This window comes from Dasypus novemcinctus, chromosome 31, assembly GCF_030445035.2.
Source record: "Dasypus novemcinctus isolate mDasNov1 chromosome 31, mDasNov1.1.hap2, whole genome shotgun sequence".
Lineage (NCBI taxonomy): Eukaryota > Metazoa > Chordata > Mammalia > Cingulata > Dasypodidae > Dasypus > Dasypus novemcinctus.
In genome coordinates, this window is record NC_080703.1 from 20,192,539 (window position 1) to 20,220,301 (window position 27,763).

The 27,763-nt window shown below is 42.5% G+C and overlaps 1 protein-coding gene across 1 annotated transcript in view; it reads left to right on the forward strand.

Annotated features, from left to right (window-relative positions):
• The window catches only part of TRANK1 (tetratricopeptide repeat and ankyrin repeat containing 1), a 104,236-nt gene that overhangs the window by 42,985 nt on the left and 33,488 nt on the right, over positions 1–27,763 (forward strand). Inside the window, exons 12-16 of the mRNA XM_058290772.2 lie at positions 142–3,033; positions 9,492–9,691; positions 10,023–10,160; positions 17,600–17,746; positions 27,084–27,240. Coding sequence (XP_058146755.1) covers positions 142–3,033; positions 9,492–9,691; positions 10,023–10,160; positions 17,600–17,746; positions 27,084–27,240 — 3,534 coding nt within the window. The remainder of the gene's footprint in view (positions 1–141; positions 3,034–9,491; positions 9,692–10,022; positions 10,161–17,599; positions 17,747–27,083; positions 27,241–27,763) is intronic.

Sequence of the window (27,763 nt, forward strand, 5' to 3'; positions counted from 1 at the left end):
GAGAGCCACTGGCCCCGTTAACAGATATCAAACACCCGAGGACTGACATGCCCCCGGCTGGTGTTTCTCTCCAGCCCAGGGGCCCCCTGTCCTCTGGGAAGTACGTATCAGCACTCACAGGGTCTTCTTTGTGTCTTTCAGCTGACCTTGGCCTTAACTTCCTCAGCCACCTGCTGGATCTATTCTGGGCCAACCCAACTGAATTCCACTACCTCAACCCCAACGTCCAGGATGGCAGCGGGAACACACTGATGCACGTCCTTTTCCAGAAGGGCATGCTGAAGCGCACGAAGAAGCTGGTAGACCTGCTGGTGAAGTTTGACATCAACTTCAGCCTGAAGAACAAAGAGGGCAAGGATGCCCGGCACCGGGTCAAGAAGAACGACGCGCTGCTCTTGGCCTGGAACAAGGCGCTGGCGGAGAGCAGGCGGAGGAACCGGCAGGAGTCTGCCGCCCACTTGGGGAAGTTCCTGAAGTCTGCTGCCCCCGGACACATGTCTCAGCTCAAGTCCCAGGGCTCGTTCAAGTCCCTGCCAGGCGGTGTCACTGCTCTAACCCCGCCCCAAGGCCCCGCGGTCCCTGATGCCTGGGAGACTGTCCCTGATGCCCAGGGGACCAGGCAGGAGCCCGGAGCCGTCAGGCCACGTTCTCTGAGAGACGGCCTTGTGCACGACATCACGATTTTGATTCAGCAGGTTGAACTGGTTACGTCCCTGCCAGAGGACGATCTTCGGCGTGCCGAGCCTCTGGACGTTGCTGGCACAGATGTAAAGAAAGAGGAGTCCCAGTGTGCAGGGAGCCCTGACTGCAGCAGGAGCCCCCCTGCCCTCCCCGAGGCAGGGGAAGGACCTGCTCAGGCATGTCTTGGGGCCGCTTCGCTCGCTCCTGTTGTTGTTCCCAGAGGGAGGACGGGCCGCATCAACGAGGAGCCCCGGGGCCCACAGGACATCGAGGCCTGCCTCCAGGACTTCGACAACATGACGTGGGAGATTGAGTGCACGTCGGAGATGCTGAAGAAGCTGTCCAGCAAGGCAATGAGCAAGGTCATAAAGAGGAAAACCATCCTCACCATCCAGCAGCTGGGCAACGGCGAGTGGACCCAGGGCCTGCAGAAGCAGCTCAAGCACCTGAAGGGAAGCATCCAGCTCTTCGAAGCGAAGCTGGACAAAGGGGCGCGGATGCTGTGGGAGCTGGCCATCGACTTCTCCCCTCGATGCAGCGAGGACCCAGAGAAGATCATTGCCTCAGAGCGCGGTGCGCACCCCACCGAGAAGTCGGGGCGGGTCTACACGGAAATCATCCGGATCTGGGACATCGTCTTGGATCACTGCAGGCTCTCGGACTCCATCAGGGCCATCTGCAGCGCCTACAACAGGGGCTTGTCCTGTGTCCTGCGGAAGAAGCTGATGGGCATCAACAAAGTCCAGGTCTTGGCCAACATGAAGATCCAAAAGCGGATTCCCCGCTGCTACGTGGAAGACACGGAGGCCAAGAAGGGCAGGGAGCACGCCGATCCCGAATACTTCCCTCCGGCCAGCGCGGTGGAGACGGAGTATAACCTCATGAAGTTCCACAGCTTCAGCACCAACATGGCCTTCAACATCCTCAAGGACACGACGGCCACGGTGGAGTATCCCTTCCGGGTGGGTGAGCTTGAGTATGCCGTGATTGACCTCAACCCCAAGCCCCTGGAGCCCATCATCCTCATTGGGCGGAGCGGCACTGGGAAGACCACCTGCTGTCTGTATAGGCTCTGGAAGAAATTCCACGTTTACTGGGAGAAAGCTGAGCAGGCAGGAAGCCCTCTACTGCCCAAACAGGTCTGGCCGAAGAGAAGGTTGGATGAGGAACCCAGAGAAGAGGGTTCAGACCAGGAGGAAGAAGAGGAAGAGGAGGAGGAGGAGAAAGGTGCAGCTGAAGCCGAAACGGTGGACAGTATCAATGAGGAACAGGGGAGTGAAGCCTGTGTGGAGGTACCTGATGTGGAGCAAGCGGGAGTCAGCCAAGCCGAGGAAGCGTGCATTGCCGAATGTTCCCACCAGCTGGAGCATTTACATCAGGTCTTTGTCACCAAGAACCACGTCCTGTGCTGTGAGGTACAAAGGAATTTCATTGAGCTCTCCAAGTCTACCAAGGCCACCAGTCACTACAAGCCCCTGGAGCCCAATGTACACAAACTCCAGGACCTGAAGGATGAGAACTTTCCTCTCTTTGTCACTTCCAAGCAGCTGCTCCTCCTGCTGGATGCTTCTTTGCCCAACCCATTTTTCCTGAGAAACGAAGACGGAAGCTTGAAGAGAACCATCGTAGGGTGGTCCACGCAGGAAGACGTGACCATCCCCAATGGGCAGGAGGATGAGGAGGAGGCCGAGGTGGACGGGGACTGTGGTGAGGAGGAGAAAGCTACCGACCTACACGCAGGTGACAGTGACCCCCGGGTGTATGTGACATTTGAGGTATTCACCAATGAAATATGGCCCAAAATGGTCAAGGGGAAAACCTCCTACAACCCCGCGCTAATTTGGAAAGAAATAAAGTCTTTTCTGAAGGGTTCTTTCGAGGCCCTCGGCTGCCCCCACGGAAGACTTACGGAGGAAGCGTATAAGAAATTAGGAAGGAAACGGTCCCCCAACTTCAAGGAAGATCGGAGCGAGATCTATAGCCTCTTCTGCCTCTATCAGCAGATCAGGTCCCAGAAAGGTTATTTCGATGAAGAGGACGTCCTGTACAACCTGTCCCAGAGGCTGTCGAAGCTCAGGGAGCTTCCGTGGTCCATCCACGAGCTCTACGGCGATGAGATCCAGGACTTCACCCAGGCTGAACTGGCGCTGCTGATGAAGTGCATCAACGACCCCAACGCCATGTTCCTCACCGGGGACACGGCTCAGAGCATCATGATGGGCGTGGCCTTCCGCTTCAGCGACCTGCGGTCTCTGTTCCACTACGCCAGCAGGAACGCCGAGGACAAGCAGTGCGCCGTCCGGAAGCCCAAGAGGATCTACCAGCTGTACCAGAATTACAGGTCCCACTCAGGTGTGTCCCAGCCTTGGGATTACCTTTGGGGGAGGACACTTAGTTGCTGGCCTGGGGCTGCTTTGGGAGCCATGATCTGTCTTTCATTAGGCTTTTCCGCTGGAGTAGGGAATTACAGGGAAGAGACCGTATAATTTCTGCCACTACACATCTTTTTTTTTAATATGTAACTTTTTTCCTGAGAATAATTTGAGTCTTATGGGAAAGTTGCAAAAATAATACAAAACCGGGAGCAGATGTGGCTCAAGCGGTTGAGCTCCCCACATCCCACATGGGAGGTCCCGGGTTCAGTTCCTGGTGTCTCCTGAAACAAACGAACAAGCAAACAAAAATGAACAACAAGCAAAACAAACGAACAAACCAACTCAGGGAAGTCGATGAGGCTCAGTGGTTGAGCACTGGTTTCCCACATATGAGGTCCCAGGTTCAATCCCCAGCCCCTGGTACCTCACCTCAAAAATGAAACAAAACAAAAACAAAACCTATACAGAGAGTTCCAATATACCTCCTATTGAGATACCCAAATTTACCAACTTTTGACATTTTACATAAATAGTTATATCATTTTCTCTATCTGCCTGCCTACCAACCTACCTACCTACCTGTTTTTTAAACATTTGAGAGTACATTGCATTCACTTTGGGCATTTTATCTTCCATTTTTAGGTTCAGTCCAGGATCATGTATTGCATTTAATTGTCATTGTCTCTTTAGTTTCATGCTCTTTTTTTAAAAAAATTGTGGTAACATAAAATTATGTTATGTGAGACAACATGAAATTTCCCATCTCAACCCTCCCAAGTGTACAATTCAGTAGCGTTAATCACATTCACAGTGTTGTGCTATCATTACCTACCATAATCCATTACCAAAACATTTCCATCACTCCAGACAGAAACTGTGTACCAATTAAGCCTGAACTCCCCCTTCCCTACCCTCAACCTGGTCCCTGGCAACCTGTATTCTACTTTTTTTTTTTTTAATATTTATTTTTTATTTATTTCCCTCCCCCTCTCTACCCCCCTCCCCTCCATTGTCTGCTCTCTTGTATCCATTCACTGTGTGTTTTTCTGTGTCTGCTCGCATCAGCCTGCGGCACTGGGAAACTGTGTCTCTTTTTTGTTGCATCATCTTGCTGTGTCAGCTCTCTGTATGTGTGGCACCACTCCTGGGCAGGCTGCACTTTTTTCACACGGGCCAGCTCTCCTTGAGGGGCACACCCTGCGCGTGGGACACCCTTACGCAGGGGTGCCCTTGCATGGCATGACTCTCCTTGGGCACAGCAGCACTGCGCATGGGCCAGCTCACCACATGGGTCAGGAGGCCCTGGGGATTGAACCCTGGACCCTCCATATGGTAGACGGATGCTCTATCAGTTGAGCCACGTCCTCTTCCTTATTGATTTTATTAATCATTCCAAAGAACCATTGGGAGCCGATGTTTCTCAGTGGTTGCTCACTGGCTTCCCACATATGAGGTGCTGGGTTAAATCCCTGCTACCTCAAAAACAAAACAAAACAAAACCCAAAGAATCAACCTTGGTTTCTTTGATTTTCTCCATTGTTTTTTCATTCTCTATTTCATTTAGATCTGCTCCAATCTTTATTTCCTTCCTTTTGCTTGCCCTGGGTTTAGTTTGCTCTTCTTTTTTTGTTCCTCCAGTTGTAATGGTAGACCTATGAGTTGAGATCTTTCTTATTTTTAAATGTTAATATCTGGAGATATAAATTTCTCTGACAGTATTGCCTTTGCTACATCCATAAATTCTGGTATGCTGTATTTTCATTTTTATTCACCTCAAGGTATTTCCTAATTTCCCTTGTGGTTTATTCTTTGACCTGTTGGTTGTTTAAGAATATGGTGTTTAATTTCCATTATTTGTGAATTTTCCGTTTCTTCCTCTGTTATTGATTTTTGGCTTCTTTCCATTCTGGTAAGAGAAGATAAATTATATTTCAATATTTGAAAAATTATTGAGACTTGTTTTATTAACTAACTTGGTATATCCTGAAAATGAAAATGACCCCTGTGCACTCGAGAAATGATAAGTATTCTGCAGTTCTTGGAGTCTAGATGGTTTATAGTATCATTCAAGTTTTTTCTCTTATTCATCTTCTCTTTAGATGTTCTATCCATTATTGAAAGTGCATATTGAAGTCTCCTACTATTAATGTAGAACTATTTTTCATTTCAAACTTGTCAATACTTATTTCATATATTTTCAGGCTCTGCTGTTAGGAGAGAATATATGTATGAGTGTTATGTCTTCTTGTTGAATTAACCCCTTTATCAGTTTAGAGTGACCTTTCTTATCCCTTGTAACATTTTCTTTTGAGGTACTGGGGGCCAGATTGAACCCAGGACTTTGTATTTGGGAAGCTGGCCCTCAACTACTGAACCACATTGGCCTCCATGAGTTGGTTTTTTTCATTTGTTTTACTTGTTTGTTTTTATTTTTATTTTTAGGGGGTATTGAGAACTGAACCTGGGGCCTCCCATATGAGAGGCAGGCACTCAACCACTTGAGCTACATCTGCTCCTGTCTTGTAAAAATTTTTGACTTAAAGTCTATTTTATCTGATATTAATATAGCTATCCCAGTTCTCTTTGGTTTGTAGGTTATATATTTTCTCCATTCTTTAACTTTCAAACTATTTGTGTCTTTGAATTTAAGGTGAGTCTCTTGTAAACAGCATACAGTTGAGTTGTGCCTTTATTTTTTAATCTGTTTTGCCAGTCTTTGCCTTTTGACCAGAAAGTTTAATCCATTTACATTTAAAGTAACTACTGAGAATGCAGAACTTTCTCTTGCCATTTTGCCTTTCGGGTTTTGTAAGTTTTATGCCTTTTTTATCCCTTAATTATTCTTTTAATGACTGCTTTCATATTTATTTGAGTTTTCATAGTGTACTATTTTGAGTCCCTTCTCATTGTCTTCTTTACATATTTTTCATATGTTTTCTTTGTGGGTACCATGGGGATTAAATTTAACATCATAAATCTTTAATAGTCCATTTGATATTTTACCAACTTAACCTCAGTGGCATACACAAACACTGTCCCTATACCCCTCTCTCCACGCACCTTTTTGCTACTTAGTGCAAATTATATCTTTATATACTTTATGTCCAAAAGCATTGTTATCATTACTTTTTATGCATTTGCCTTTTAGAACCTATAAGAAGTAAAAAGCAGAGTTAGATACAAAAAATGCAATACAATAATACCGGCATTTATAATTATCTTCTAAGCTGCTTCAGTCCACCATCTAGCGTCTTTTGCTTTCTGTGTGAGCAGTCCCCTTTAGCATTGCTTGTAGGGCAGATCTAGTGCTGATGAACTTCTTCAGCTTTTGATTATTTGGGAATTTCTTAATCTCCTCCTCCTTTTATAAAGGCAGTTTCACTAAAATTCTTGGTTGGCAATTGTTTTCTTTAAGCACATTAAATATTTTATCCCATTGCCTTATTACCTCTGTGAATTCTGATGAGAAATTGGCACCTAATCTTACTGGGGCTCCTTTGTACCAGAACACTTTCTTTTCTTTTGCAGCACTCATAAATCTCTCCTTGTCCTTGTCTTCCGATAGTTTGACTACTCTGTGACTGGGTGTGGATCTCTTTGAGTTTATCCTATTTGGAGATTGTTGAGATTCTTGAAAGTGTATATTCCTGTATTTCATTACGTTTGGCAATTTATCTGCCATTATTTCTTTGAGTATTCCTTCTGTCTCTTTCTTCTCCTTCTGGGACTCCCATAAAGCACATATTGATACATTTGATGGTATCCCACAGGTCTCTTAGACTCTGTTCACTCTTTTACATTGTAGTTTACACTCTCTCCCATGCAATTCTGTAGGTTTTGGCTGTATGTATAATGACCCGTATCTGTTGTTGCAATGTCATACAGGACAATTCCAAGTCCCAAAAATGCCCCCATATTACACCTCTTTTTCCCTCCTTCTGACTTCAGCCCCTCCAGTGGCCACTTCCTCCGCATCAATGATAAAACTTCTTCCATTGCTGGAGTCACAGTAAGTCTGTAGTAGAATACCAGTGAGTCCACTCTAGTCCACATTTTACCTCCCAATCCTGAGGACTCTGTGGTGGTGATGCCTGCTCCACCTCTGAGTGAGACGGGGGCTTCGATCCCACATGGCTGATGGATGGGGCTCTCTTGCTTGCAGCTGTAGACTCTCTCGGTTCCTTGGTGTGGCTGTCTATGAGCTCCTGCTGAGACGTGCATTAGTGCATCCCCTCTGATGATCTCCCAACTCATTTTGAGAGAGCAGCCTTTAAAATCAGCATGATAGAGCGTGACAAAGGGCATTGGTGGGGTAAACCATTTTATTTTTTCAAGTCAACTCCCCCACCCCCCACTCCTCCCAGCCCTCAGCAATTGCTTCTCTACTTTCTGTCTCTATGGATTTGCCTATCTAGACATTTCATATAAATGGAATCATACAATACACTCTACTAAGAAAAATTGTCAGAGCTGGAAAAGGATTTTTCAAAGTGCTATCCTACCTGGGGTTAGACAAAGGGCACATTACCCCTAAGAGTAGGGTAGAGACCCAGGAATCTGATTTCAATCCAGCTTCAAACCCTCTCATTTGGAGGTGTTCCTTAACTTTTCGACCATGGGAGTCCCCATCTGTAAAAAACAGAATCATTTTATCTGTCTCATTGTGTTGTTGTGTTAAACTGGATGATGTTTATGAATGTGCCTGAAGCATGGGATGTATTCAATCAGTGTTACTGTCCTTTCAGAACTTAGACAGCAAATGGGAACCAGGGAGAAAGCACTTTGGAAAATCCTTTTCCAGCTCTGACAGTTTTTCTTACTGTATTAGTCTGCCAAAGGGGTGCCAATGCAAAGTACCAGAAATCGATTGGCTTTTTTAAAAAAAGATTTATTTGTTTATTGCTGCCCCTCCTCCCCCATTGTCTGCTTTCTGTGTCCCTTGGCTGTATGCTTCTCTGTGTCTGCTTGTCTTCTCTTTAAGCAGCACTGGGAACTGATCCTGGGACCTTCTGGAGTGGGAGAGAGGCCATCTTTCTCTTGTGCCACCTCAGCTCCCTGGTCTGCTGTGTCTTTTACCGTCTCTCTTCTGTATCTCTTTTTGTTGCATCATCTTCCTGGGCCAGCAATCCTCTTGGGCCAGCATTTCCCTTGGACCAGCTCTCTATGTGGGCCAGCTGGCCTTCACCAGGAGGCCCTGGGAATTGAAGCCCGGACCTCCCATGTGGTAGACAGTAGCCCAATTGCTTGAGCCATGTCTTCTCCCCCAAATGGCTTTTATAAAGGGTATTTATTTGGGATAAAAGCTTACAGTCCCAAGGCTATCGAAAGTCCAACTCAAGGCACCATGAGAGGTGCTTTCTCACAAAGTCAGCTGCCACGTGTTGCAGTAAGATGGCAGGTGATCTCTGCCTGATCTCTCCTTCACCTTGGGGCTTCCTCTTCCTCTTGAGCTCCATGGGCCCAGCCTCTTGAGGCTTCATGCTTAGGTGATCCTTTAGTCCTCTCTCTCTTAGCATAGGGCCTTTTTTTCCTGGGCCTTCTGTATCAGTGTTAGTTGTTCTGCCATCTTCCTGCTCTCAGCTGCAAGCTATTGGGTAAATGGCTCTTCTCTTTCTGGTGCCTCAACTGTTTGAGCCTTTTCTTTCTGTCATGTGGCAGGATCAAAAATGACAGAGCACTCTCTTCCTGTTCCTGTCTCAGTAAGTGTTCGTTATATCAGGCCCAGCAAGGGGCGGGAACTCAATCTGAATTTGTGTCTTAATGATGGAGTCCAATCAAAAAGCCCTAAAAGCAGTCTTAACAGGTAATCTAATCAAAGGTCCCTCAACTGAATTTAATACAATCAAAGTATATTGCGCCCAGAAGAGTAGATTAGTTTACAAACACAATCTTTCTTTTTTTAAGATTCATAAAATGATCTCAAACTGCCATTCTTAGTGTAGTCCTCACTTATCTGGGTGTAATCCTGTTGGAAAAAGGTGATAGAATCCTTGCTACCCCAGCTAACATCTGGTATGGCCATTTCCATGGCAACCTGTCTCCAGCACTCTAAGCACCAATGCGAGCAGACCAAACTAGTCTTGTTTACTTACCATCCATACTGGCCATTCATATTTGCATTCTAAAAGCTCTAAGTGTTTAAATTGCATTTCTGCCTTGTCCCTTCTTTATGAGGTTATAAATATGACCTAACATGAATATAGGTTGGGAATGAGATCCCTTAAAACCCTTTTAGCACAGCAGTATCTCTGCCTTCATCTGCTGCTGCCAGGGTATTATGGCTGGGGACAAAATAATAACCAAATGGGAGCTGGAAATAGGCTTGCAATTATACTCACTGTCAGGGCTCATACTCCTTCTCAGAAAGAAAGAAAACAAGAAAAAAATCCAGCCACGTGGTACAATATCTGACACGTATTTCCTGTTTTATCCCAGGAATCCTCAATCTGGCATCGGGAGTGGTAGATTTACTTCAGTTCTATTTCCCGGAGTCTTTTGATCGTCTCCCAAGGGATTCTGGCCTCTTTGATGGTCCCAAACCAACTGTCCTGGAGTCCTGTAGTGTGAGTGACTTGGCAATTTTGCTAAGAGGAAACAAACGGAAAACCCAGCCCATTGAATTTGGAGCCCACCAGGTAAGCTGCTTGTGATTGTGTTTTGAAATAAAAGGTGCTTTGCAATTGAAAAAAAGTTGTGAATTATTCCACAAAGTGGAAGTCAAATAGTCCCTGTCCCAAGAATAGATAAATTCCAGACTTAGGGTTATAACTAATGGTTACATGTATTTCCACTTGCCCATGACCAAGTCCATGCTGCCCACTTCTCTTAAACGACACCGCCTCTCATAGAAATAGTTTGCACTTTACCAGGTTTCCTTTTGTAGAGTTTTGTAGGATTTTTCTTTTTGTAGAATTCGATGTTTTTTTCCTCCCTAACTCCTTAAAAAAAATTTTTTTTTTTTTGCAGGTAATCCTTGTAGCCAATGACATGGCAAAGGAGAAAATTCCAGAAGAGCTGGGATTAGCACTTGTGCTAACAATTTATGAAGCAAAAGGCTTAGAATTTGATGATGTCCTCCTTTACAACTTTTTCACGGATTCTGAGGTACGTCATACTGCATTATTTTCACCCACTGCTTGTGTTTGCATGGGCTATACGTCCATCAAGGGGAAGATAATTTGGACCCGAGGATAAGAGAGTTTGTCACAGGCGCCTGTTTGTTTGGAGCATCACTCATTTAGTGTGAGTTTTTGTGTGTCTGGATGTGGGTTTGGACAACTGCTACGGGTTGTTTCACAGTGTGTCCTGGGCTGTTTCTCCCTGGGTTCTGTCCTTCCTCGCTCCCTGGTATTCATCTTTCTCTGAGTGCCTCGTACCCAAGTGCCAGTTCCCAGTTTTCATTAGCTATTGTTATCCTTGGCTCCCAGGGATGCCCAAGTTGGAGCAAGCTCTAAGGAAAGCCTTACAAGTGAAGGCAAGGTTAGCAATGTCCACCCTATGAGGACAGAACTGTGCAAGGTCAGTTCATAGAAAGGACAACTCCGGGAAGACAAGTGAAACTTGGCTCCTGCCCACTGGATCAGGTAATGTGGGGGACGAGAACAGCCACCCTGCCTGGGAGCCCCTTTTGGCATGGCTTCACCACTACTGCTTGCAGCCCCTGCAGACAATAGCGGCAAAAGAGTCCCCGTGATGACCCACAGTGACCTCTGTGCCGGCCCATGGCTTTGACTTGGCTCCTGAGTCCTTGTGATGGTTTTTCCTCCCCATGCCTTATCTTCTGGGTAGAGCCACCAATCAAGGCCATGGTCTTCTGTTTCCCAGCCACTGTTTCTCTTCACCACCACCTTTGGACGGGGACTCAGGTTGGCTGCTGACTGTGCTGTGGGGTCCCCGTCGGGGCCTTAGCTGGCTGTGTCCTGGCCCCTGTTACAGACTTCCTGTTGCACACGGTGCATGCTTGAAGGGCCTGTTTCTTGTACCCAAGCCAGGAACACTGATGGCTTTGACACCTTAAAATCTTTAAGATTTTAAATGAGTCCTTATGTTTTCTTCATTTCTGGTCATTCTTTCATGTCATGTTTTCCTTAATAATACCTACGACTAATATTGCTGTGAGTTCTTTACAGTTTATAAAATATTTTTTGAATGCTTTATCTACACTTCATTCTCCATCAACCCTCTGAGGTATGTATTTTTATTACTTTCATTCTGTGAATAAAGCTACAGAGGGTCGTGGAGGTTACGTAAATTGCCTATATTCATAATGTAGATGACAGAACCTGGAGATGAACCCAGAGGCTTTGGGTTTTAAATCTCATGATCTTTCCTCTGTACTCCCTACCTTTTTAAAACCTACATGGAGATAGGCTTCTCGAACTTTCCTTAATGAGTATATCGTTGCCATACCTTATATATATTCCTTTTCTGTTGACTTTTCCTAATAAAACCAGATGCACTCTCATTTACACTGGAACGGTTTTTAATAGCCAAGGACTAACTCCCCCCCCCCATAATACATCCATTGGTCATGAATGAATTGAGCCTCTCCTAAAAGAGAAAGGGGTAAGACTTTATAGTTCCTATCCTTTATTAAGTGCCAGATGTATGCTTGTTCCAGTAAGAAGCTCAAAGTGCTATGGACTTGTGGGTCTGAAATTTGTGATTGGCTCTGCTTTTGAAAGGAAAGCCCAGTTATTCTGTCTCACCTTAATTCTGGAAAGGGTAAAGGCTGGGATATCTTGACATTGTGCTCCTACCAATGGCTCAGTGCATTGTGATGTTAAATAATTACAAATCGAAGTTTTGGGTAATATCTGCTTCATCCTATGAACATGGTAACACTCCTTTAAGACTTCTGATGTGATGTTTCCAAATATACCAGGGAATATAATCAGCCTGTGATCTGGCTGCTCATATGGGATTTCCTTTGGGGTGACTGGCCAGGGCTGCTGGTGAGTAATTGTTTTTTGTCATGGTATAAGAACTGTGGCGAGCTTCTCTCTCACTCCCGGGGCTCCTACACCCCTCGTTCATGTTTCAGGGAGGATCTCTCTTTGTAACACCTATTCCTGGACTTGTGTATGTGTGGGTGGTGGGGTGGGGACGGGCAAGGCGGGGATCTTTGTTGCCCTGGCTTGTGATTCTTCCTTCTATTGTTACCTGCTCAACCAGATGGTCACTGGGGACACTTCCTGAGATGGGGAAGGGACTTAGTTACACTAAACCCTTCTTTTGTAGGAGTTTGCCTCACCTTTTGGGAAGGGGCAGTCATTTTCACAGTCACCCCAAAACTCTCCTTTGGTGACTGGGAAGGGTGACTTGCCATTTACCACTCTGCCCCGACGGTGACTCCGTTCCTTCACAGTCATGTGGAAATCCAAAGAATGGGATGGGTGGGAATTTTGAAAACAACAACTTTTATGAGGGCTCTATCTGACTTAGACAACAGGCCCCTGGAAGGCAGATTTGCTGGTAGAATCTAAGGCTTTTCCCTTGTAATTATTGTTCCCAACAGAAGAGTTTTATTATTTTTTTATTTTTTATTTTTTTATTTTTTATTTATTTATTTTTTTATTTTTATTTTTATTTTTATTTTATTTTTTTTTTATTTTTTTAAATTTTTTTTATTTTTTATTGACTTTGTAATAATATTACATTAAAAATATATATGTGAGGTCCCATTCAACCCCACCCCCCCACCCCCCCTCTCCCCCCCCCCAACAACACTCGTTCCCATCATCATGACACATCCATTGGATTTGGTAAGTACATCTTTGGGCACCTCTGCACCTCATATACATTGGTTCACATCATGGCCCATACTCTCCTCTATTCCATCAAGTGGGCCCTGTGAGGATTTACAATGTCCGGTGATTACCTCTGAAGCACCATCCAGGGCAGCTCCATGTCCCAAAGACGCCTCCACCTCTCATCTCTTCCTGCCTTTCCCCATACCCTTTGTCCATTATGTCCACTTTTCCCAATCCAATGCCACCTCTTCTATGTGGGCATTGGATTGGTTGTGTCCATTGCACCTTTATGTCAAGAGGAGGCTCAGATTCCACCTGGATGCTGGATGCAATCCTCCCATTTTCAGTTGTAATCACTCTAGGCTCCATGGTGTGGTGGTTGTCCTTCTTCAACTCCATCTTAGCTGAGTGTGGTAAGTCCAATAAATCAGATTGTAGGTGCTGGAGTCCGTTGAGGCTCAGGATCTGGCTATCACATTGTCAGTCCAGAGATTCAAATCCCCTAAATATATCTTAAACCCCAACATTAACTGCACCTCCAGCACATTAGCATGAAAGTCTTATGAAGGGAGATCCCATCTGAGTCCAGATTCATCACACATAAACACCATTTCCAAAGAGGGGCCATCTGCCCTTGTAGTTAACCCCATCGGCCATGACCATAACTCCCATGGGTCTCTTTAGCCCTCAAAGGAACCAATATCTGGGGGTTGTATCTGCTTTATCTGTCTCTCTGACTCTGCTCAGTTGTGCATGAGGGCAAACCTTCTGCCAGCCTCCAGACTCTTTTTTAGAAACTCGTAGCCATATAAACTCATTTCTCCTTTCCATTTCCCCCTTACTTTAGGTCAAACAGCATTTTAAAGTCATGGTATTTTATGTAGACATGGATATTCTGCTGATCCGCATTGAACCTTCCGTATAAGGTCATTTTCCAGTTGCATCATCAGTTGGTAGTTGATAGTGGTCCCTCGTTGCCAGGGAGGCTCATCCCCGGGTGTCATGTCCCGCGCTGGGGGGAAGGCATTGCATTTACATGCTGAGTTTGGCTTCGAGACTGGCCACATTTGAGTAACATGAAGGCTGACAGAAGGAAATTCCCAGGCACAAAGTTGCTCTAGGCCTTGTTCTTATTTTGGGTTTATCAGCTCACAAGCATAGTCATTAGCATCTGGGGCTCACTGTTGAACCCTCACTCCCTCCCGGTCCCCACCACTGTACCTGGGAGACTGTTGCTGCTCCCCTAGGGACCACGACAGAGCACCACTGGCCAGGAACCCAGTACCCCCCCTACTGTGTTTTTTAATTGTTGCCACTATGAGTATATCCAAACATTACCATGCACCCTGGACATATGTTCTGTACAGCTCCCTGTCAGTCATATATCACCTGTCATTGGTATCCCATACCAGTATCCCTCCATTGCCATTGTTGAAACACTCTGTGATCCAGAACTCCCCGAAATTTGAAGCCCAATATAATGTCATGGTCCCTTACTAGGGAATGGCATATAGCGATGAGTTTAAAGGATAGATAAAGAACTTGGATAAAGTTAGATAAAGAACTTAGATAAAGAATGTTGACTTGAAAAAATTCCACATCCTATTTTTTTCTTCCCCCCCCCCCCCCTAATTATTCAGCTTTTCTTCACAGGAGTCCTAGACCACAGCAATGTATATATATAATATACAGCACTCCCACACATCCACCAGAAAACCTTTTCCCTTCCACAGTGATACTCTTACGCCCTATTCATATCATATTTACTTAAAGTGATGTACAGAGTCTGAGACATTAGCTTTCTAACAAGGTGACATCTGTGCTTACATTATGGTGCATACTTTAGGATACACAGTTCTTTACATTTTTAGTTATCCTATGTTTTACATTATGGTTTACATTATCAGTCTGTCATCTCCTATATGTTATGGTGTAATATTACATGTTTTATATCCATCTTTGTGTACTCTCAAGAAACTCCTCTCTTACCCCCCATTTACTTTGGTTCCACACATTTAACGTCCATTTTCCCTTCCACCTTGGTGCCCTCAGTGATAGCCAACCTCCGTTTCCTGAGGAGCCACTTCCAGAGATAGATGGAATAGTGTTCAGGGCCTAACTTGCTCAACTGCCCCAATGCCCTGGGAGCCACCCTTTCTCTCGAGGGATACAGTTCCCTCTATTGGATGGCATTAGTCCTCCCCAGGATGTGGGTCCACCCCCACTCTCACTACTTGGGTTTCTACCCCATGGTGTCACCCACTCTGGCAGAATGAGCATTTAGACATTCCCCAGGAGCCCGTCCTGCATCAGACCCTCCCCTCCGAGCATTCTAAACAGGTAACCCTCTTTATTATATTTTGATATGATTTTCTCGGCATTTTACTCTCCACCAACACCTGATCCTCTCCTGGTTCGTATGCTACCCCTCCCTCCCCCCACTTTTGGGCAACGTTACCCATCCGTCCCTCCCCAGCCACCCTCAAACCCGCAAAGCCCCAAGCAAAGGCAACCCCTTACCCCCCTTTTATCTCTTCTTTGTGTTCATACTTACCACCATCTCGTCTTAAATTCCACCCCTGCAGATATCGGCTCATATCCTTCCTCCACCCTCCGATTTCCTGCAAGCCTATCGTTCAGTCTCTTGCTATCTAGGGCAGCTTGTTTATTTCATATCATTGAGGTCATGTAGTATTTGTCCTTCAATCTCTGGGTTGCTTCACTCAACATAAGGTTCTCAAGATTCATCCATGTTATCACATGTGTTTGTAGTGTGTTTGTTCTTACAGCCGAGTAGTATTCCATTGTGTGTATATACCACATTTTATTGATCCACTTGTCTGTTGATGGGCATTTGGGTTGATTCCAACTTTTGGCAATAGTGAACAATGCTGCTATGAACATTGGTGTACATATATTGGTTTGTGTTCTTGTTTTCAGTTCTGCTGGGTATATTCCCAGCAGTGGTATTGCTGGGTCATATGGCAAATCTATGGCTAGTTTTTTGAGAAACCGCCATACTGTTCTCCAGAATGGTTGGATCCTTCTGCATTCCCACCAGCAGTGGATGAGTGTTCCCCTAACAGAAGAGTTTTAAATCCTTCTGCTTTTATTGCCAGAAGTACCACAATCCTGTGTCCTTGCCATGTATCATTCTTAAAAGGCTGTGTCTTGAAAATAAACTGTGCTTTATTCATCAAAACAGGTCAGTCATGTGCCATATGAGCAGCTCTTGCTTCTCTTCCTGCAGTTTAAAAGTGCATTGTACTTCATTAGTCCTTTCAAGGTCAGCCAGGATGCAACTCATAATGTCTGCCAGGAGGATCCTCTCAAATGTCAAGCATTTGTATCTTTTGCCCACTTGTCTTGGCACACGATTCAGCCATTTAAGCAGTTTATAAGAAGACAGGGATAAATATGCCCTGTAGATTTTTTTTTTTTACCTCCCAACTTCCTAAAAGATTACATGATTCATGTTTGGAAATAGTGATTGATTCTATAGTTTATTTGTAGTACAACCATTTCTATTTAATGGATAGCTTTTAAAACATTTAACCTAGTATTTACATAGTTTAATTTATGGGATAATTTAAAGCAAGAAATAAACTTAATCCACTTAATCTTTGCAATATTCTTGAGAAGATTCATAGGTGGCAAGTAGCACTATTTTATAAATAGGAAAATAAAGGCTAGGAAAGTTAACTACCTACTATCGCAAGACGTAGTAAAACGGAAATTTCATAGGAATTCTGGGCCCTAAATACTGCATTTAATCTGGGCATTTTAGCTTCACCACGTCTGAAAACCGTGGCCCACAGACTAAATCCAGCCCACTGCCTGTTTTCTCTATGACCCATGGACTAAAAATGGTTTTTACATTTTTAAATAGTTAGAAAAAATGAAAAGAAGAATAATATTCTACAGCACTTGAAAATTATTTGAAATTCAATTTTAGTGTTCATGAAGTTTTATTGCAACAGCCATGCCATTTACATAGTATCTGTTATTGTTTTTGTTCTACAATGGCAGAGTTGAGGAGTTGGGAAGAGAGACCACTTGGCCTGCAAAGCTGAAAATATTTATTATCTGATGTTTCAGTGAAAAAATTTGCTGATCCCTGGTGTGCACAGTCACTTTGGTTTTGGGATTTAAGTTTGGGTAAAGGGAAAAAAATGAGTAAAGTATCGATTTATTTATCAAGATTGTACTAGACATTTGACATTGATTATCTCATTTTATTTCCACCATTTTACAGAGCAGGAAAATGAAGCCTAGAAGAGAATAAACAATTTGTCCAAGGTCACAGAGCTAATAAGTAGAACTGAGACATGAATTTCTTTTGTCTGACCTCAGAGTCTACCTTGTACAGTGTACCCCATAGCTCCTGAATTTTCTTTCATCCTTGATTTACTAGCCTAGGTAGAAAATTCTGCCTTAATTGCTAACTCTTAGTGGTGTCTCTTAACCATAATGTGAAAAGGTGTGAGGACACCAGGTTTCTTTCTCTCTACTGCTTGTTGGAGCTAGTTGGATGGAATAACTTTCTGCACGCTTGGTGCTCCTCCTGAAGGTGGGAGTATGTGTCGGCTTCTGAGCTGTTTTGGCCAAGTGTCTGGGGAGTTTTCATAGCACCTGCCCTAATCCCTGCTCTCTGCCTACCCCACTCAGAGGCCGGATGACTGGCCCTCACGCCAGGAAAAGGTAGGCTTGACTTTCCAGGAGGCTCAGGAAGGCTGTGTGCATGGTTGAAAAGAATATTCTGTTGGTCTTTAATTTGTCATTGTTGTTCAGGCGTACAAGGAATGGAAGATCATTTCCTCGTTTACACCTTCATCATGTGACTCCAGAGAGGAAAACAGGCCATTGATTGAAGTGCCCCTGGAGAAACCAAGCTCCTGTCAGGGTCGGTCATTCATGCTGAACCCAGAACTGTACAAGGTGATTTTCTGCCATTTGCCTACATACTTATTTGACAGGGAACCAGTGAACAGGCTTGGAAGAGAAGATGAGATTAAAGATGGAGCCTTGTGCTTGGTGGGTGTTCCTGTACATCAACATCAAGGGGTGGAGGTTGGGAAAAAAAGGAGGAATGGCTCTCAGTGTTGGCAAGCTCCCTTTTTTTTTCCTCAGCAGAGAGCTGCCTTGATGGGTGGGGCTCATTTACCTATGGAACTTGGCTTTATTTAACTTTCAGTCACATACTTTTAAAAACAGATATACCCATGGCCCTCCTGGGCCAGAGATTTTTAGACATTGCCCACGGGGAGCTCAGAAATGAAGTCGAGGACTATAAGTAGCATGGATGGTTCTGTGGTAGCACAGACCTACCAGCTTTGACTGTTAAGGGACCTGGCTTCCCTTTTCCTTCACTTCCTAGCTATGTCACCAAAGTGGAGGCTGGAGCTAACTAAAAAGTTCTTTGGAGGGAGGTTGATGGGCGCCTCATGCAGCTTGAGGCTGACATCACAGTAAATTAACCAAACAAAATCCCCCAAAAATGTTAGTTAAAAACTACTATACCCTAGTTTTATGTCTCATACAAAGTGTAAAACAAATAAGAGCAGTCATCAGGTTATTTCTATAAATGACTAGAAGGATCTCAGAAATATAAGTTAAATAACATGTGCAAATCTTTAGCCTCCAACAAATCTGTTGTTCTGAAATGTGTATTATTTTAATCAAGTAGGTCCTTCCTGTGTCCAAGTCGTAATCCTCTTAGAAGTTACATGAAAATGCAGAATAGGGGACTTCAAAACTCAATCCTCCACTAAAGCAGTGTTTAAGTTGGGAAAAACCATCAGAATCAATTTATTCACATTTTTGGAATCTAATTTAAAAATTACGACAACCAGGGGAATGCGTGATGAAGAAAGAAGCTGCTGACACTCTGTGAAAGAGCACTGTGGTGTTCTAACTAATCCGCTTAACAGCACCCATTACCCAGTGTGGCGGCAGCCATGGGGACACTGGCCCATGTCTCTGGTATGGTTTTCTGGTGCTAGAGGGGGAAACAAAGCTTTTCTTTTTTTTTTTTTTTTTTTTAAGTTTTCGACTTTATTATGACATTTTCAAGCATAAAGAAAAGTAAAGAGACTCTTAAGATAAACTCCAGGTACTCATCACCCAGATTCAACAGTTATAAACATTTTGCTAATCTTGGTTTATCAATCTGCACCCCGCCCCCCCCCCCCCCCACACACAGCCTGCTCTTTCTTCTGGAATATTAAAGCAAACCCCTCACTTCATTTTCTTACACCAATAAATGTAAATACTTTTCATATGTATCTTACAGATAACTTTTTTCTTTAACAGTGTTAGCACACTTACCAAAATTATCCATTCTCAATATTATCTGAAACAAAAATACATCTTTTGGTCTCAAAGAATTGTAGTTGTATGATTTGATGTTGTCTGGTGGCTCCTGAGAAATTGGCCCAGGGGATTGCTTTTGTTTTGCCCACCCTGGAAATTTCTCAGGGCTAGAGTGTCCTCTAAGCAGGTGTTTGCCAAAAGCATTTGAAGGAAAATATATTAGCTGCAGCTGCCTGAGTAAAGGGACAACAGAACAGGCAAGCAGCAGGCAGACTGAAAAGGTTGGGAAAGAAGAGATTGTGAAAGAGACACATGGGGGAATAAGGGCTTTGAAAAGCTCCATATACTGGGTACTCTGGAAAGCCCATTTGTGACCTGAGCTAGACACATGCCAGAAAAAGCTGAGAAGACCCAAATCTTTCACCCCAGGCTGGCCTTTAGGCTCTGTACAAGCAGGAAGTTAAAGGCTAATACAGAATGATAAACTATGTGGATAAACATTGAAAGAGTCCACCAACACACACTGAATCTGCAAAGACCAGGAGAGACTTTTGGTTTTGCTTTTAAAATTTTGCCTCCTGCTATTTAAAGAAATCTCAGTCAAATCAGTAGCTGACCATGGCACTGACAGAACAGAGAGTTCATTAACTGTAAATGACAGAGAATACAGTCTTTACAATAACTAGTTTATAAAAGTCACTAAGTAAGCAATACAACTCATAAAAGCATCAACAACAAACTTTGGGAAAGGGTGAGGTAATCTGATTTCCAGAGTTACTGTATTACATTATAATAGTCAAAAAATCCAACTTTCAACAAAAAATTATGAGGCATGAAAAGATAAAAGCAAGTATGACCCATTTACCAGAAAAAAGTTAATTGAAATTGTCCCTGAGAAAGCCCACAAATTGGAATTACTAGGCAAATGTCTTAAATGTGCTGAGACAGCTAAAGAAAGCCATTGGCAAAGAATTAAAGAAAACCAGGAGCATAATAGCTCACTGAAAAGAGAACATCAATAAGGAGATAGAAATTAGAAAAAGGAACCAAATAGGAAATCTGTAGGTGAAAAGTACAATAACTGAAATGAAAAACTTATTAGAATTCAACATCAGGTGTGAGCAGGCAAAGAAAGAATCAGCAAACATGAAAATAGGTAAATTAAGATTATCCAGTCTAAGGGGCAGAAAGAAAAAAGAATGAATAAAAATGAACAGAGTCTCAGAGAGCTGTAGGAAATTGTCAGGCATACCAATATACACATAATGGGAATTCCAGAATGAGAGGAGTAAGTGTAAGGGGTAGAAAGAATAGTTGCCAGAATAATGGTTGAGAATTTCTCAGATTTGATAAAAGCCACTACTGTATGTATCCAAGAAGTTCAACTAACTTCGAGTAGGATAAACTCCAAGATCCACACTGAAGCATGTTAAAATGAAATTGTTGAAAGCGAAAGACAGAGGATCTTCAGAAGAGCAAGAGATAAGCAGTATGTCATGCACAAAGGATCATCAGTAGAATTAGCAGCTGATTTTTATTAGACATCCTGGAGGCCAGCAGGCAGTGGAAGGGCATATTTAAATTGCGGGGAAAAATTGTCTACCAAGAATTCTATGCCCATAAAAAATTATTCTTCAAATATGAAGGAGAAATTAAAACATTCCAAGATAAACAAAATCTGAGTGAATTCATTGCTGGTAGACCTGCCCTAAAAGAAATGCCTCAGGCTGAATGAAAGGACACCAGATAGTAACTGGAAGACAAATGAAGAAATTAAGAACATCACTAATGATAACTACTTATGTAAATTTAAAAATCCAGTATTATTGTACTTTTGGTTGGTAGTTCCTATTTTTCCCTATGTTATTTAAAAGACAAATGCATGGAGCAATAATTATAGATGTATGTTAATGGGTACACAATGTATAAAGATGTAATTTGTGATAAAACAACTTAAAAGGGTGGGCTGAGCTAGATAAGAGCAGAGTTTTGGTTTACTACTGAAAATAAGTTGGTATTAATTCAAATGAGATTTCTATGAGTTTAAGATGTTAATTGTAACCCCCAGGATAACCACTAAGAAAATAGCTATTAAAAATATATGGAAAAAGAAATGAGAAGAGAATGAAAAGTGATACACTACAAAAATCAATTAAGCACAAAAGAAGGCAGTAATTGAGGAACTGAGAAATAAAAAGATATGACATATAGAAAAAATAGCAAAATGTCATAAGCAAGTTCTTTATCTGTAATCACTTTAAATACAATTGTATTAATTCGTCAATTAAAAGGCAGAGATTGGAAGAAGGTATTAAAATGTACAATTATGTGATGCCTACACCAAAAAAGAGGAAAGATCTCAAATTAATAATCTAACGCAACACTTTAAGGAACTAGAAAAGGAAGAGCAAACAAAACAGAAAGTGAGCAGAAGGAAGGAAATAATACAGATAAAAGCATAAATTTAAAAAGTAGAGACTAAAGTAAGAGAGAATCAAATTCTTTGAAAAGATAATTCTTGGAAATAAATCAATAAATCTTTAGATGACTGATAAAGAAAAAAATGAGAGCTGTCTCAATTAATTAAATTAGAAATGAAAGAGGGGGCATTACTACCAACTTTACAGAAATAAGATTTAAGAGAATACTATGAACAACAAATTACATAAATTGGATGGAATGGACAAATTCCTAGAAACATACCAACTACTAAAACTGACTCAAGGAGAAATAAGAAATCTGAACAGGGGGGTGGATGTGGCTCAAGCAGTTGGGCACCCACCTACCACATGGGAGGCCCCAGGTTCAGTTCCCAGTGCCTCCTAAAGAGGATGAGCAAGACAGCGAGCTGATGTGATGGGCTGGCACAGCAAGCTAATGCAACAGGATGATGCAACAAGATGATGCTATGAGATGACACAACAAGGAAACATAATGAAAGACACAACAAGCAGGGAGCAGAGGTGGCTAAAGTGATTAGGGCCTCCCTCCCACATGGGAGGTCCTGGATTTGGTTTCTGGTGCCTCCTGAAAAAAGATTGAACAGACACAAAGAACACAACAAACAGACACAGAGAGCAGACAGTGAATGCAAACATTGGAGAGGGGGGGGATTAAAAAGAAATCTTAAAAAAAAAATCTGAACAGATCTATAACAAGTAAAGAGAGTGAATCAGTGATTAAAAAAACCTCAAAACAAATAAAATTCCTAGGACCAAATGGCTTTACTAGTGAATTTTAACTCGTGTTTAAAGAAGAATTAATACCAATTCTTCTCAGACTAAAAAAAAAAAAAAAGAGAGAACACTTCCTAGCTCATTCTATGAGGCCAGCATTTACTGATACCAATGCCAGACAAAACTATCACAAGAACAGTAAACTTCTAAACAATGTCCCTAATGAATTTAGATGCAAAAATCCAAGAGACTAACAATCCTTAACGTGTGTGCACCTAACAACAGAGCATCAAACATTTTACCAAACATTCCCAAAAGAATTAACACCAATCCTACTCTTCCAAAAAATTGAAGAGGGAAACTCCCTAATTCATTCCATGAGGCCAATATCAGTCTCATACCAAAGCCAGATAAAGATACCACAGGAAAAGAAAATTACAGACGGATATCCTTTTTGAATATAGATGCAAAAGTCCCCAACAAAATACTAGCGAACTGAATCCAACAGTATATTGAAAGGATTATCTGCAATGACCAAATGAATTATTCCCAGGAATGCAAGGGTGATCCTGCATAGAAAAATCAATGAACATAATAAATAACATCAATAGAATGAAGGGGAAAAAAACCCCAAACACATGATCATCTCAATTTTTGTAGAGAAAGCATTTGACAAAATCCAGTACCCTTCATGACAAAAAGACTGAATGAAATAGGAATAGAAGGGAACTTCCTTAACATGACAAAGCCTATTGAAGAAAAACCTTGCTTACTTAATGATGCAAAACAGAAGGCTTTTCTTGTAAGAGCAGGAGTGAGACAAGGATCCTTGCTCTCACCACTTCCATTTAACATGGTGCTAAAATTTCTAGGCAGAGAAAAAAAAGCAAGAAAAGAAATAAAAGACATCTAAATTGGGAAGGAAGAAATAAACTATCTGTATTTGCAGATGACATGTCGTCTGTGGTAGTGTGAGGCTTTTATGGACCCCAGAGAAATCATGTCCTTAGAGCTAATTCATTCCTGTGGGTGTGAACCTAATGCAGGTGGACCTTTCAATTAGATTACTTCAGTTAAGGGCCTTTGGTAAGCTGTGACTCTTCTTACCAGAGTCCTTTATAACAGGAAGAATTCAGCTAGGGAGAGAAAGTCACAGTAGAGAAAAAGCCAAGAAGGAGAGAGACAGTCAAACAGAAGCTGAGAGACCAACACATACTGCCATTTGCCTCTCCCTGTGAGAGAGGAGTCCAGGGTCACCAGCAACCACCCGGTCTTCGGGGAGAAAGCCTCACCTGATGAGGTCCTGATTTGGACATTTTTCTCAGTGTCAAAATTGTAGACTTTTAAGCTGAAAAATCTCTTTTGTAAAAGCCAACCCATTTCTGGTATATTGCATTTCAGCAGCCTAGCAAACTAAAACAATCTCGGTATGAAGAAAATCCTAAACTGTTCCACAAAAAGCTATTGAAGTTAATAAATTAAGCAGAGTTTCAGTCTACAAGATCAACACTCAAAAACCCATTGTTTTCATATAAACGAAGAACAAACAACCTGAAAAGGAAATTAAGAAAACAAAAATCAATTTGTAATGGCATCAGAAAGGATAAATACATAGGAATAAAGTTCACCAAAGAACTGTATGACTTGTACACATGAAATGTGTAAAATAATGGTTAGAGAAGCTAAAGAAAACCTAAACTTGTAGAAATACATCTTGTGTTCATGGATTGAAAAACAATATTTTTAAGATGGCAGTACTACCTAAAGTGATCTGTAGATTTAATGCAATTCCTATCAAATCTCATCTGCCTTTTTGGTAAAAATTGAAAGCTGGTCCTAAAATTCATATGGATTTGTACGGGATCTTTATTAGCCAAAATAATCTTGGAAAAGTATAATTTTTCTCCCAAAACTAACTACAAAGCTACAGTAATAAAGAAGTGTAGTACTGGCATAAGGATACCCATATAGATCAGTGGAATAGAATTGAGAATCCAGTCATAAACCCATATATCTGTGGTCAATGATTTTTGACAAAGGTGCTTTTGTGCCCCTGCTTTTCAATGGGGAAAAGAGCAGTCTCTTCAATAAATGGCACTGGGACAGTTGGATATCCTCATGCAAAAGAATGAAGTTGGAACCTTAACTCACAGCACATACAAAAATTAATTCAAAATCAGTCAAAGACCTAAATATAAGAGCTAAAACTATAAGATCTTAGACGAAAACTTAGGGGAAAATTTTCATGACCTTGGATTTGTCACCAGATTTTTAAGTGTGACACTTAAACCAACACTAGCAATCATAGAACAAATAAATGTGGGACTCAATCAAAATGAAATCTGTGGTGCATCAAAGGATATTATCAGAAAAGTAAAAATATATAGAATGGAAGAGAAAATTGGAAATTATGTATCTGATAAGGGTCAAGTATCCAGAATATATTAAGTACTCAACAACAAAAAGACAACCCAATTAAAAATGGGCAAGGGAGCCAATGTAGCTCAAGTGGTTAAGTGTCAGCTTCCCATGTGCAGGGTCCCTGGTTCAATCCCTGGAACTTCAAAAAAACAAAACAAACAAATGAAAAAACCAGCTCCAATTGGGGAGCAGATGTAAATCAGTGGTTGAGTGCCTGCTTCCCATTTGTGAGTCCTGGGTTCAATCCCTGGTACCTCCTAAAAAAAAAGGGCAAAGGATTTGAATATACATGTGACCAACTAACATGTGAAAATGTGCTCATCATTAACCTTTAGGGGAATGCAAGTCAAAACCACAAGGAGGGAAGCGGATGTGGCTCAAGTGATTGGGCTCCTGCCTCCCACATGGGAGGTCCCTGGTTCAGTTCCTGGTGCCTCCTAAAGGAGACAGCGACCTGGCACAATGGGCAGTTGCAGTGAGCTGATGCGACAAGAGACGCAAGAGGAAAAACATGGGTGACACAGCAAAGCAGGGGATGGAGGTGGCTTGGGCAATTGGGTTCCTCCCTCCTACATTGGAGGTTCTGGGTTTGGTTCTCGGTGCCTCCTAAAGGAACAAGAAAGATGCACAGTCACAGCAAATGCAAACAACAAGGGGGTGGGGAGAAAGAAATAAATCTTAAAAAAACCCCAGAAAACCACAATGAGATACCACTTCACTCCCACTAGGATAGCTATAATCCCCAAACTGGAAAATAACAAGTGTCGGTGAGGATGTGGGGCTACTGGAACCCTCATACGTTACTGGTGGGAACGTAAAATGGTGTAGCTCCTATGGAAAAGAGATGGGCAGTTCCTCAAAAGGTTAAACCTAGGATTTCCATATGACCCAGCAATTCTCCTCCTAAGAATCTACCCCAAAGAATTAAAACTAGGAGTTCACACAAGACCTTGTACAGGAATGTCACAGCCGCAGTAGTCACAAGAGCCAAAAGGTGGAAACAGCTCCAAATGCCCGTCAATTGGAGGAATACATAAACAAATCCTATAGTGAGGATGAACCTTGAACACACTGTGCCAAAAGAAAGAAGTCAGGCAAAAGGCCACACATGATCTGATTTCATTTATATGAAATATGCAGTATGGATAAATCCGTAGAGAAAGAAAGCAGATTAGTTGTTGCCAGGGGTTAGGGGTGGGTGGGGAGTGGGGAGTGACTGCTTAATGGGTGCATTGTTTCCTTTTGGGATGATGAAGACGCTCTGGACCTCGATAGTGGGTGGCGGTTGCTCAACATTGTGAATGTACTAAATGGCACCCAATTATACACTCCAGGATGGATAAAAGGGTGAATTTTATTTTAATTTGTTTTACCACAATAAAAGAAATAAGGTACCCAATTCCGTAATATATAACCATTCATGTAAATTAGGTGAAGGGTACACAAAAATGTATAATTATTTCAAAATTAAAAATTAAACTACAGAATCTTCAAGTGCCCTTCCTCTCACTTGCCTTCTGTTTTAAGTTCTCAGCTGCTAAAACGAATGCCTTATAATGGTCAGCTTGGCAACAGGAATTTTACTGGTCCACAGTTTCAGAGCCTAGAAGGGTCAGCAATCATTGGGGCTCCTTGGCTTTTCTCTTTTCTCTTCTGAATTCCGTTGACTTTCAGTTTCTGGCTGCTCCTGGGGCTCCTCTCTCTCTAGCTTTTGCTCTGTCTAAAAAAGACTCCAGTTAATCTGGATTAAAGGCCAGCCTGATTCAGCAGGGCCACACCTTACCTGAAGTAACTTTTTTTTTTTGGAGGTATTGAGGTTTGAACCCAGGGCCTTGTGTATGGGAAGCAGGCGCTCAACTACTGAACTACATCTGCTCCCCAATGGGAGTTGGTTTTTTCGTTTGTTTTGTTTTTAGGAGGCATCAGAAATCAAACACAGGACCTTGTACCTGGGAAGCAGGCGCTCAACCACTTCAACTACTTCTGCTCCCCTAAAGGACCATCTTGAAGTGATCTTATTTACAGTGGGTCCACACACACATTGTGGACCAAGACCAGGAATGTGGACCAAGACCGAGAAATGTCTAAACCTGGACACACAATTCAATCCACCACACCTTCTTGGGAAAGGGGGAAGGGGGTGGATTTCTCACAGCCTAACTAGAGCCCCGCTTATCCATGCTGCAGCCACCGTGAGCGCTGCTGTCTTGCTGGCAGTCGTGCTGTGCTTTTTTGCGTGTGTGTTCCATACTTTCCTAAAATTTAGCTTTTGCACTTTCTCAAAATCAGAGGAAGCCCACTGAAGTGTGGCTCGTTGTGTCCATGAACAAACGGCTCATCATCTTTGACCTCTGTCTTATCTCTAGCTTCTTAATGGAGAGCTGAAGCAGTTGTACACCGCCATCACTCGGGCTCGGGTCAACCTCTGGATCTTCGACGAAAACCGAGAGAAGCGGGCTCCTGCTTTCAAGTATTTCATGAGGAGAGATTTTGTCCAAGTTGTGAAGACAGATGAAAATAAAGGTAAAATCCCATCAAAATATTCGCACTGTGAATTGGAAGCAAATTTCTCTTAACTGTTCTTAGGTACAAAGGTTTTTTGAAAGCACTTTCTTTTCCTTCCCTCGGTCTTGTGGAAAATGAGAGTTCTTGTTCATTTGCTTAGGAGTGTAGGAAAGTGTGCTTGTAATAGGAGGGTTCACACCTTTGGGAAGGATCTTTTTATTCATCCTTTAAAAGGGTCTTGGGAAACAGGAAGAGGAAATAGGCGCTTTTGGGTAAATGTAAATTACTGTGAGCCTTTTGATAGCAGATTGGCACTATCAAGATAAAGAATGCCTTTATCTAGAATCTATCCTAGTGATGTTCTTCACAAAATCTCAAAGATATTTGCATAAGGGTGCTTATCACAGCACTGTTCGTAATGACAAGAAATTAAAAACAACCTAAATGTCCAGCAATGGGGGACTGGTTAAACACATTCATAAGGTGGAATACTATATAGCCATTAAAAAGAGTAAGGTGGATTTCCATTTATTTGCATAAA